This window comes from Rhinolophus sinicus, linkage group LG16 (genome assembly GCF_036562045.2).
Source record: "Rhinolophus sinicus isolate RSC01 linkage group LG16, ASM3656204v1, whole genome shotgun sequence".
Lineage (NCBI taxonomy): Eukaryota > Metazoa > Chordata > Mammalia > Chiroptera > Rhinolophidae > Rhinolophus > Rhinolophus sinicus.
In genome coordinates this window covers 38,996,776-39,008,798 of record NC_133765.1, presented here as the reverse complement: position 1 = coordinate 39,008,798, position 12,023 = coordinate 38,996,776, and the positions used below count along the sequence as shown (strand labels likewise).

Sequence of the window (12,023 nt, the reverse complement as noted above, 5' to 3'; positions counted from 1 at the left end):
ATCTGCAGAGCCTTCCCTGGGGGAACCTCTCCAAGCATCACCACCATGGGACTCACGACACTATCTGAGCAAGGCCGTGTCAGAAGGGAACATTGTAGAGGCATCGCTCAGAAAACGCATTTGTTCTCATGGGGCATGGCTCCTCTTGGTGCCAGCCTGGAGGCCGGGCAAGTTCATCTAAGGCTGCTGGCCCCCCCTGACCCCCCCAGCCGGGTTCTGGTTCGGTTCAATGCCTGGGCCAGAGCATAGGCTCCCAGGGCCAGGAGGTGGCGCCCCCGACACTGGAAAAATCAGGGGGAGCGAGGGGCGGGGTTGGGGAAGACACTCAACAGCAGTCCGTCTGCAGGTTGAAAAGGGTAGCAGCTCTGGTGTCTTCCCTTCCCGTTCAGGCCCCCAGGACGCTGCCCTGGCAAAGGCAGAAAGACCACTCTCCTGGGTCCATCGGGTCCCCACGCCCCACTCTGTCAATTAAAAGTTTGCTCAGAGAAGTTGAGGGATTCCCGTTCCCGAAGGCGTCCTGGGTAAGGGACCCCGGGGTTCCACCGCACCGGTGAGGGCCTGGCATCTGGCCAGGCCCCAGCCACTCCCATCCGGGCCCGGCCCAGCCACCCGCAACCGGGAAGGCGCAACAGACACCCGCAGGCACAGGACCTCTGGAGTGGAGGGCCGCGGCCCAGGTTGCAGCCCCTTCCCAGTGCAGGTACAGAGGTGCGCCTGCTGGGACTCGCCCCTGCACGCAGGCCCTCTGCTTCGCTCCAGAAGGAGGGGTGTGGAGCGAGGTAGTAGCAGACTCAAGGGCGGGGGGCGGAGGCGGACCGGGGGCAGCCCCAGACCTAAAATAATAACTTCCCTAGGACTATTTCTCTACACGTGACCCAGGGGGCCATATCCGTCTCCAGTCCTGGCACTGAGCCTATTTGGGGGTGGAAGGAAGGGGTCATTCCAGGCCAAAGTACAGGTGGGAGGTCCCCGGACGCAGGTTCAGGGTCCCGGTGGAAGGGTACGCCCGGCAGGGAGAGTGGCAGGGCCAGCATTCACTTTCCTGAGGTGAGTAATCCCGGCCGTGGGCGGCGGTCACGGCGCGCTTTGTCTGCGAGGGCCAGACCCGCGGAACAGCCTCTGCCGAGACACGCGGCACAGCCTCCGCCGGCCGCGCCCCGCCCCAGACAAAGAACTCCAACTCCGGGCAGGTGAACGCGGCAGGCGCCAGAAACCCGGGTGGCCGAGACCGCGTCGGGGCGCAGACAAAGGCGCGCGCCCCCCACGACGCCCTGCCCCGCCTCCACCGCAGGCCCCACAGCCGAGGCCCGGGACCCTCTGCCGGGCTGCACCCCTGCCCGCCTGTCGCCACGTGCGTCCCCAGGGCTCAACCGAAGGGACGCTGGGTCTCCCGCACCCGGCTCCGGGGAGGGACGGGGTGGGCAGAGCGCCGGGGGCCTCACCAGCGCCTCGCTCCTCCACAGGGAGCGGCTGCTCTCTCGACCCCGGCCCCTAAAGTCCCCAGTCCCTCCCCGAAGCCACCAGCACGCACTCACCGCGCGGCCGCCCCGAGTCCAGCGCGCTCTGCAGGCGATCGCGGCTAGTCCTCGGGCTGGAGCCGGAGCTGAAGCCGGGAGGCATGGACGCAGGCGGCGAAGCGCGGGTCACCGCTGGTCTCGGCCCGTCGAGGTGGCCCCTCTCCTGCGTGCCCTGCCTAGCCGGAGCCCGGGCTGGGGACGCGCGGGGAGCGCATGTCCGCCGCGCCGGCTCGGCGCTCTGGGGGGTTCTAGGGGCGCTCTGGGCCCCCGGGCGCCGTCGGGCGCAGCGCGGGGCCCGCAGGCGGCGGCAGCGGAGGTACTTACTGCTGGCGGGCGCGCAGGCAGCCGCGAGTGAGCGCGGGCGGGAGGGGCGGGGGCGGGGCGCGGGCAGGCCCAACTAATCCAGCCCGGAGGCGCGGATCTGCCCGCGAGGGGCCGCCGGCTCGGGGTCCGAGCGATGGCCGTCCCACCTCCGCTACCCGGTCAGGGCGCGCAGTGCTGGCCGTACCGAGCGCTTCATGGGCCCCACTCCTCGCAGGCTCACGGCAACGAGTATGGACAGAGGGGAAACCGAGTCACGGAGCAGCGAGGTCGGGGAGCTGGGACTTGAAGGATGACCGAGCCCCCACACCTGTCTCATGTAAGCTCCGCCCTCCTTAACCCTCGGTTTCACCGCTGCTAAACGCGGATGCAAGGTGGGAGGCAGGGTCCCAGCGGTTATCGTCGGCAGACGGCTACTAGCAGCAGCGCCGGCCGTGACCACCGCCCGGGAGCCGCCGGGCCACTCCGTGGGCGAAAGTCGAATTCAGATCCAGGCGGAACCCCCGCCGCCTGCGAAGACCGAGTGTGTGCCGGACTCCCATCCAGGCGCACGATGCGGGCGCCAGGCCATCAACAGCACAGGTCCCCGTACAAAGGTGCCGTGAAGAAACCCACGCAGGGCACCAGGATGGGGAAGCCCACCAGGTCAGGTCTGGCTGGGAAGCCAGCTCCAGACCTGTATGCTGGGCCAGCGTACTCCTCAAAGTCGGCTAAATCTACACGAATATTCCCACTTGCACACCCGCAGGAAATCTCCAACCAGAGGAGATGGCCAACAGAGCCAGCTTATACCCATTCGTTGTTTGAATTATGGCCCAAATACATGTGTTCCCTTTCCAACCCCCTCCCCATGATGTCATTCCCAAAGTCCTGCTGTTTCCTGCCATCAAAATAGCAGACAGACCACACTGGCCATGCCAGGCGCTGCACTCAGACCTTGTGGCTATGAAGCCGCTAGGACCTGATGCCTGTCCTGTGAGGACACACCACTGTCATCCCCATTTCATCAATGAGGAAACAGACAGAAGTGAGGTGACCCGATGGAGGGACCAGCTGGAATGTGGCAGAGCTGGGCTCTGAACCCGGACAATGTGGCTGCAGGCTCCATGGGCTGAGAGCGCAGCAGAGCAGAGCTGGGACTCTGGATCCTGGTGGGAGGATCCCCACGGGCTAGGGTGTGGGGGGCTCTGCCTCAAGGGCCTGTGTGTCCCTTCGCCCACCACACCGCACCCCGGCAGGGCTGTGACTCCTGCAGTCTCACTCCAGGCCTCGGGCAGCAGAGGCTGTCCCCAGCCGCCTGTGGTCAGCAGCAGGGAGCCCCGAGGGACGGATGGTACACCCCAGTCCCGGGAATCTGAGAATGGCAAATCTTAACATGGCAAAGCAGAACTCAGGTTGCTAATCAGATTTGGGAGCGCCCAGTGCAATCCAGGGTCCTGACAAGTGGACGACGCCACACTGCTGGCTTTGCACACGGAGGACGGGCCAGGGACGCTGGACTGTGGGTGCCTCTAGAAGCTGGAGAAGGCAGACAGACCAGCCGAGCCCACACGGTGACGGAGCCTCATGAGACCCTGCCAGTCTATATTCTTGTCACCACCAAATTTGTGGTAACTTCTCACAGCAGCCACAGGAAACTCTTCCTCTTGCATCCAGGACCCCAATGAGGACACAGAATGCAGAAGGCACAGCCTTGGGGCACACAAGGGGCCCGGCAGCAGTCCTGACACAAGCTCACAGTCAGTGGGAGCCACAGGGACACAAAGGGAGACAGGCGGGCGTGGCAGTAAAAGGCCATGGGCAGACAGGGCCAGGCTTTCAGGGAAGTCCCCCCAAGGAGGTGCATTTGAGCTGAGACCTTAAAGAGGAGGAGGAGGCTGAGGGGAGCTCTCGGGAGAGCGCTCTGGGGCGCTCACGGCCAGTGCAAAGGCCCAGAGGCAGGAACCACAGGCGGGGCTGGCCCACGCGGGAGCAACAGGATGAGGCTCCGGGTTTAAGCAGGAGAGAGGTCAGACCCCTCTGTGGGATCCATCACAGGGCCTGGGGAAGCAAGGAGCCAGCGGGAGCTGCTGGAACAGCCAGGTGTGAGGAGGACCAGGAATGTGTGCTGGGGCCTCTCGGGGTGGGGACGGGGCTGTTCGTTGCAGATGTCAGCTCCGTGGGACGGTGACTAGGGACCCCGGACAGGGCGCTGTGAGGACAGAGGGGCCCTCGGTGTGAAAGGGTGCTGAGCTGTGGTCACTCTTGCCCATCTTGGGGCCTGATGGTGAGACCTAGAGTCACCTGCATGGAGGGGGAGGGGAAAGGAGAGGCGGGGAAAGAAGGGGAGGGGCGGGGAGGAAAGGAGAGGGAACAGCCCTAGGCGGATCCCAGCTTTGTCATTGCTGCGTAGCCCTGGGCAGGCCCCACCCTCCTAGGGGCAGACACACACCAAGTCAGGTACTCTTCAGGAATTAAGCTACTGAACCCTGGCCCCTGAAGTTGTGTCCTATTGTCATGCCTCCTACAGACAGAGGCAGAGGCGGAGGCTGGAGCCCCGCAGCCTGGATCCAGGCTGCACCCACTCCTCTGGGCTAGCTAGAGACCCCAGCCCTGGCAGTAAGGTTCCAGGAGCCAGTGGGGGTGGGGAGAGCAGGAAGGAACTGAGTGGCTACGGCTGGGACAGCTCCAGGCACCGGCAGCTGGGAGATTTGCTGTCCAAGGAGGGACAGCCCCAGCCCAGCCACGTCACCCCATCCAGGACAAGCTCCCAGGTCTGGCTGTCAGGCTGCAGCCTCTTGGCTCAACGCAGCCTGGCTGCTCACTCCCACTGCCAACCCAGGCCTCGGAGAAGCCCTTCTTCCTGTAATAATTCGGTTTTCGTCTTAAACATCATTCCTCAGGCCACCTTGGGCACCAATAGTCCTAGAAGAGGCCGAGTCCTTGCGATGCCCCCAAGGGGCAGTTCTGTCTAATTTTGTTGAGAAAGGAAAGTAGCTGTGATATGAAAGATTTGATGAGCTTAGAAACCTAGAAGGAAATGGAGTGGGACTAGATTCTTGAGAGAGAAACAGCGCTGGGGGCACCGGGACGCATGTCAGACTTCCAGACATCACTGTGGTGGCACTGGGTACACAGTCACCCCCGCTATGGCTTCACAGCCAATATTAAACTGCACCTGCCATCGTTAAGGGCACAGCGTCCCTGGAGGGGCTCCCCCCACAACTGGGGGCACTGGAAGCTCAGCCCTTGGGGACCCTGTGCAGCTGGTGGCAGTGGTGACAGTGGCACACTCCCATGCAGCTGCCTCTGGGGGGGGTGTGTGTGTGACAGGGATGCCTCCTGAGCCCAAGGACAGGGTCCGAGTGAGGAGCCCAGTGTGGCTGGCGGTCGTGGGGAGAGTGGGCGGGACAGGCTTGCTGGGCGCCTCCCTGGCCTCACATGGAGGGACCCCCAGCCCCGCCCCATTCCCAGGAACCAGCTGAGGCCCGGTGTGGGGAGACTGTCCTGGCCAGGGTCTGGCAGATAGTCCAGACAGGCTTCCCTCGAGGGAGGGCTGTGGCTACAGGCAATGGGGACAAGGCTGGCCAGCCCAGCCACCTGGCCGGCCAGTTGGGGAGACGGCAGCCAGTGCGGGCCCAGCTCTGCCTACAGAGCCCTACACAATTTTTCACCCCATATTTTTCCAATAAAAAGGCATTTAGACACTAACCACGGCCTCGCGGCGGGCCTTCTGGCAGCACAGGCTGTCTTCCCTGCCAGCAGCCGCGCCCCAGAGCAGGGCTGGGGGGAGAGGAATGGGGGCGCCCACGGCCAGGGTCTGGTCCATCAGGAGGGCAGGGAGAGCACTCACAGGGGAAGCGGTTTTCCTGTCTGTCTGTCTGTCTGTCTGTCTGCACGCCAGCCTCCATAGCTGCTGCTGGCCGGAGAGGGACCTCGACAGCTTCCGTCTGTCTGTCTCAGAGGTGGAATGTCCCCAGGGTGTCTGCACCCTGAGCCAGAGGCAGAGCCCAAGGCCAGTGGGCGAGGGCTGGGTGGGCTGGCAGGGGCCCAGGGGAGCAGAGGGAGGGGACTGGCCGCCCACTGACCTCAGACCCTGGCGGGTTTGGAAGACTGGAACCGGCTCTTCCTGCCGCCCCGTCCGGGCCCTCCACACATCACGTGGAGGCTCATGGGTTGAGTCAGCTTCACGTTCTACCTAACAGCCAGCTGCCCCTCATCCCTGGACTTGTCCTCCCAGAATGGCCCAAATGCCTCTGACCGATCGTCTGTTTCTAGTCCTCTGTGCGCCACAGAATGTGACAAGCCAAGCCTGCCCCCCTGTGTAGAGCACGAGTTCCCAAGGGCCAAGCGAGGGCCGGGAGGCACTGGTGGGTGCCAGGAGCTGCAGGCTGCAGGCGACTGCTGCTCTGCTCCCACGACCCTGCAGCCACAGTCAGGACTGGCGTCCTGCAAACACTGTGGACACTTGGCCTCCCTCATCCGACCCCCGCTCCTGGAGTTGGCCTCACCTGGCTGTGCATGACACGCAGGAAGTCGGGGTGCCCCGCCCAGGGCCCTTATCTCTGCTCCCAGAGGGGTCCCCACCCTCTAGCAGGTCAGCCTGATGGGTGGGGGAGGGAAGGAAGGACAGTGACTGCCAGAGGTCCCAGGTGAGTGTGCACTGGGCCCTCTGACCTGAGTTACTCATCGCCCAGAAACCAGCTGAACTCGGGTCTCTTGTTATTCCCCCAAACTCAGAGCACACGACTTCGGCTAATGGGGTCCCCTTGCCATGCTGGACCACGGGTGAGACTCATGGTGCACTGTGTCCACATGCAACCAGGAGGGCTGAGGCCGTGGGGCAGGGACTTCCTGGGATGGTGACGCCCCGGAACTTCTCGCTGTGATTTACAAAGTGGGATCCTTCTGGGCCTCCTCCTCTCCCTCCCTCCCTCCCTATGCTGCAACCCCACTGACTCACAGGGCAGGAGTGGCCTGTCTGTGTGATCAATGGTGCAGGGGAAATGGAATGCAGATGAGATGGCTGGTGCTACAGCTGCCTCCATGGACTAAGAGGTGACTGAGGATGGAAGCCATATGCCAAGAGTTGCCAACCAGAAAGACAGTGGAGCTTGACAGCCAAGGACAGTCCATGCCAGCCTGGAGGGCCCACATCTGGGCTTTTAGGTGAGAAATATGGACCCTTTCTTAAGTCACCGTTGATTCCAGTCCTGCCACAGCAGCAGATGCAGCCCCTAAGTGGGGCCGTGTATGGGGACACTTGGTAGCTGCGCCTTAGAAGACAGGGTGGAGAGTTGGGAGTTCATCATGGGGACCACGGGGTCTCCGCATCTTCCTGGAGCCAGGGGCTGTCACTCCCTGAGCCAGGGCGTGTCCCCGAATCACCTGTACAGACCACTCAGGGCATCCCACTGTGGCCGTGGCAGTGGCTGGGCCGACGCATAGCTGTGTGGGAGGCTGGGGTCCACCCTCGGCCAGCATCTGCCCTTCCTCCCCAGGGCCCACAGTCACCCAGGCCTAGACAGAAGCCCCATGGGGGGTTGGGCAAAGTGGCCAGTGCAGCAAGACCCCAGCCAGCCCCTCTGGGCAGAGGGCTTTCAAACAGGGAACTGGCCTTCCTGAAAAACCACAAAAGGGAATTGCCAGAAACACAAGAGCCACCAGTTCCAGACCCACCCCAGATCCATCCAGATTGAGCTCCCCATCGTCCCTTGGCCAGGCTGGGCTGGGCAGGCCCTGGGATCCCACTCAGACCTGGCCCGAGGGCTCTTGGGTAGACGTGAGTGTGGAGGAGGCCTAAGGCACAGCTGCCCACTAGCCCTTGGTCACAGCCTGCTGACCCTGGGCCATATGCAGAAGTGACCTCTGTCTCAGTGCACATAGTCAGAGCTGCTATGAGGGCCAGACCCAGGGGTGGAGAGTGAAATTGTCCCGGACCAGCTCTGACCAAGGTGCCAGATCAAGCTTCGGAGCAGAAGCTATTTCTTCTGTAGAACACAGGTCAGGGGCCCCTGCACGGGAGCAGCCAGCAGCCTCCGGGCCTCAGAAAGCCCCCTCCCCACGTTCCTCAGAGCAGCCCTGGCTTCAGAGCAGTTCCTGCAAATGGGTTTTAAATTAAAGGAGGTACTAAAGGTGAGCAGCTAGCTCAGCACTTTCCCAAGTGCCCAAGTCTAATTCATTAAAGACACAGGAGAAAGACTGTCCACAGAAACACACCTGTCCCTGCACCCAAGGCAGCTGTGGGCGGTGGGGGCCCACACAGGCACCTCGGGGGGCCAGCCCCGAGGCTCCATTCACCCAGAGGACGGTGAGGGGAAGGCACTCAGGCCTGCAGACAATACTGGTCACTTCCCAGCGGCCCTGCCCTCTGGCCACCTTCCTCAGAGGGTCCAGACCACAATGACCCCACTAGGGCTTCCAGGCAAACTCACCTGGAGGGCATGTTCTGGGGCATCTCAGACCTCACCTGCCCATGCCGGCTCCTCCACCCCCTCCCAGGTCCTGGGATAAAATGCACGCTCTCACTGCTCACCACCTCCACGGCTAGTCACCTGGACCCCAGGGGTCCCTCGCAGGCCTGTCCTCACCCTCACTCTCCCTGCTGGGCGGCCTTCCAGCTCTTTCCACGCGTGCTCACATTCTTATCCACTGAGCACCCGCAGGCAAGGCCACTTGCCTGTCTGCCCACATCTGGGACTGTCCTACTGGGCACACGCCCGGACACCAGGTACATGGGGAAGCAGAGCCATACACCCAGGCCTTCAAAGAAACTTGACTCCATTTCACAACAACTTGCCTGGCTGGCCCTCCTGTCGGCCTTGCGCAGAGCGCCCTCACCGCACACCATCCCTCAGCCTGATGATACTGGTCCTCAGAACCCAGCTCCCACAGAGGCCCCCACGAGGATGAGGGTCCCAGCCCCACCAGCCTCCTCATCAGGTGCCACCTCCCACCAGCCTCACCACCTAAGGCTCTTTCAGGTGGGGCGTTCGCTGGTTTGCCAAAGACGGTGCACCCAGCCCGCCTGGGGCGCAGCAGTGTGGCCTCCTCACGTTCCTTAAGCCCTTGGTCTCTGCCTCTGCATCGGGGCATTGGGACAAGCAGCCCCTGCACCCGTTGGGTCTCATTCCTGCTGCAGCTTCTCAAGGTCCCAAGTGGCACCCGCACCCCACTGTACCCTGCAGCACACAGCTCGGTGCACAGCAGCCGCCCCACAAATGGCTGCTGAGATTCCAGCCCTGCACTGCCTCTCCCCCAACAGATGACCAATGACAAGGACCAAGGCCATGGGGCTGCTGTGTGGCTGTGGGAAGGTCGGGATTATTCCTGCGCAAACACTCTAGCTATGGGAATCCCAATTAGCGGGACCCTCATTGTCCCTGAAACACGAGGGTAACTGCGAGGCACAGATGCTGCTGTTAGTGGGAGACTGTTTTCTGGTGATGTTCACGCATTTACAGCCCCAGCCTGGGAATGCTGGGGGCTGAGCTGAGCCCAACAGAACCTGCCCCCCCACACTCCTCCCATGCCAGGCAGCCCTGCACAGAAACAGCCACTGACGGGGCAGGAGCAAGGCCTCACCCCACAGTCCTGGGCAGCACCCCTACACCTGGGGAGACCCTGCGTCCCCTGCACCCCCCAGGAGAAATGGACCTCTCTGCCAGGTCTCCAGGGCACACCCTGTGGGGCAGAGGACAGTGGAAGCGGGAGGGTGAAGGGGGGGCTTACCTTATCGTCCCCGTCGCTCTCACTGTCGCACTGTGGGGGGAGAGAAAGAGGGGGTGAGTCAGCGCCCCACGGCACACAGCACACTGGCTGCAGAAAGGCACCAGAGCAGTGGGAAGGCAAGTGCGGGAGGCAGAGGAAAAATGGGAGGCTCTGGCAGCCCCACACCCACTGGGAGCCTCAGCCCTGAGGGGTGAGGGGGGCATCGGCAAGTGGGCCCAGGGCCTCGGGGCTCCAGGCAGCAGGAGCCCCAGGTCAGAACTCAGTCAAAGCCCTGGGCTGTCTGTGGGCCGGCAAGGCAGGGGTGAGACGAAGGAGCTCACTGGAGCAGGCAGTGTGGGGTGTACCCACCCCAGAGCAGACGCGGGGACCACACTGCGCCCTGCAGTCAGCCCCGTGCCCCAGCAGGGAGGGCGTCTGGGCTGCTTGCCCCCAAGATGCCTGAGTAGAAGCTGCTCTAAGAGTTAGTCCGGGCCGGTTAAGGGGAGATTCTGACCATCACTCAAACCTTTGCTTTCATTTTCCATAAGCAGAGCTTTAAAAGGAAAGACTGCTCTAGAAACCATAGCAATTTCCCCCTAAAAGAATATGAAGAAATGCCTTCCCAGCGACTGCAATTATGACACGTTCGCGTCAAGTGGGTTCCGTTGCTGAGGACACATCTCAAGGACGTACACGGGCTCCCCCCACGTGCGTGGTGCAGTCCGTGGGTGGCCTCCGCTAGACTAACCCAGGCCATCAGGCACTGTCACATATGGCAGAGGGATGCCTGGGCCCAGTCCCACAGCCGTGATGAGAGGCCAGATCAGCCCCTTGTGTTGGCCCTGGTGGAGTAGGGTGGCTGAAAGCTGGGGCGGGGGACACAGCAGGAAGGTGAGGGGAGCATGGGAGACGAGGCTGGGGAGCCACGGGGGACCCGACACCCTGGGATGGGACATGGATGCACCATCGCCCGTGATGGCGTGCTGGGACAGGGAAAGTCAGGGTGGTGGCCAGCACTTCAGGAAGGTCCTGGGCCAGGAGAGAGGGGTGCGGTCATGGCCTTGGGACGTCAGGAACCTGACCGGGTGTGTGCGCCTGGCACAGAGATCACGGAACCCCTGGTGGAGCTGTCACAGACCTCAATCAGGCCTCTTCCTGCTTAATTAGCGGCTCTAAGACCTGGGGTGGGGACCTGCACCCCCATCAAACAGGCACTGGATTGGCCTCGTGTGCGCATGCCTGTCATCTGGGGCACCCGGAACCACGCCAGGCCCGGTTTCCCATCTCTCCCCAAGGCTCGCGGACAATCAGTGTCACTGGTGAGAGTTAATAACCCGACATGGGGGGGGGTGAGGGGGCTTTCCAGTGAGTACAAGGTCCCTGTAATTAACCAAAGAGCACCCGTTGTCAGCCAGCACAAGCTGTGTCATAAATGAACTCATGTTATTAAGTCCTACTGAATTAATGTTCACCTGCAATAGAGTCGGAATTGAATGAGGCGATTAATCAGGCATGGAGGGAAAAGGGCCACATCGGTCTCGCAGGAGCTGCCTGCGAGAGACGCCCTTCATCGGTCAGGCTGGGCTGGGTGGCCCTGGAGAGTGTCACTCGTGTGGATGGGGTCCAGGTGGGGAGTCCACAGAGCACAGGGCAGACCTCAGGTCCCAAGGGGATGTGCTGGATACGGTGGGGCGGCCACGCTATGGGCTCTGGAGCAAATGCCTGCGGATTCTGTGCTGCCACCTACGCTGTGCAGCCTTGGGCAAGTCCCTTGACCTTTTTATGCCTCAGTTTATGCTTCTGTAAACCAGAGACAATAGCCTCCCTACAGGATTGCTGTGTGGCTTCCATGAGTAAATACATGGAAAAACTAGGATAGTGCTGAATATATTCTCAGCATGACACAGCATGATGGTACCACCATCGCCACCCCCACCATCACCGACACCATCGCCACCACCACCACCATCAGTATCATTTCCAGGTAAGCTAAGTACAAGGGGTCTCCCTCTGGATTGGTTGAATGCCCAAGCCTGGTCGATTTAGGGAGGTGTCTCTCCACCCTGACAGGCCTGCCCTCAGGACTCCTGACAGATGGGGCTGGAAAGGCAAGCCCTCCTTGGCAAGGACGAGGTCCTGCCATCAGCCCTTCCCTTCTCTGCTTTCCCTAGGCTCCAACCCCACCAACACGCAGCACACCCCTCTGCTGGCCTGCAGGCTCCTCCTGGCCTGGCCTCGCAGGCAGTGACTCGGGAGGACCACTTGTCCAGGGCCATCCTCTTTGCCTGTCCTTCAGTCAGACCAGAGGGTCACAGTCCTGGCTGAGTCAGCGTCACGCGAGGACCCCAGCCTGCGTGCCTGGGGCCAGGTGACGCCTGAGTGGCTGGGGCAAGGCACTGAACGACACCACCAGACTCAGCTTCTCCTGCTCAGGGGCCACGCTGGGCACGTGCTCCTATGTCCTGTGGCTGGAGCGAGGCGCCCCACCGGGCACTT

At 62.4% G+C, this 12,023-nt stretch overlaps 1 protein-coding gene across 1 annotated transcript in view; it reads right to left on the bottom strand.

The window, feature by feature from the left end:
- The window catches only part of FBRSL1 (fibrosin like 1), a 64,840-nt gene that overhangs the window by 15,973 nt on the left and 36,844 nt on the right, over window positions 1-12,023 (bottom strand). Inside the window, 1 exon segment of the mRNA XM_074321654.1 lies at window positions 9,549-9,578. Within this exon segment, the coding sequence (XP_074177755.1) occupies window positions 9,549-9,578 (30 nt within the window).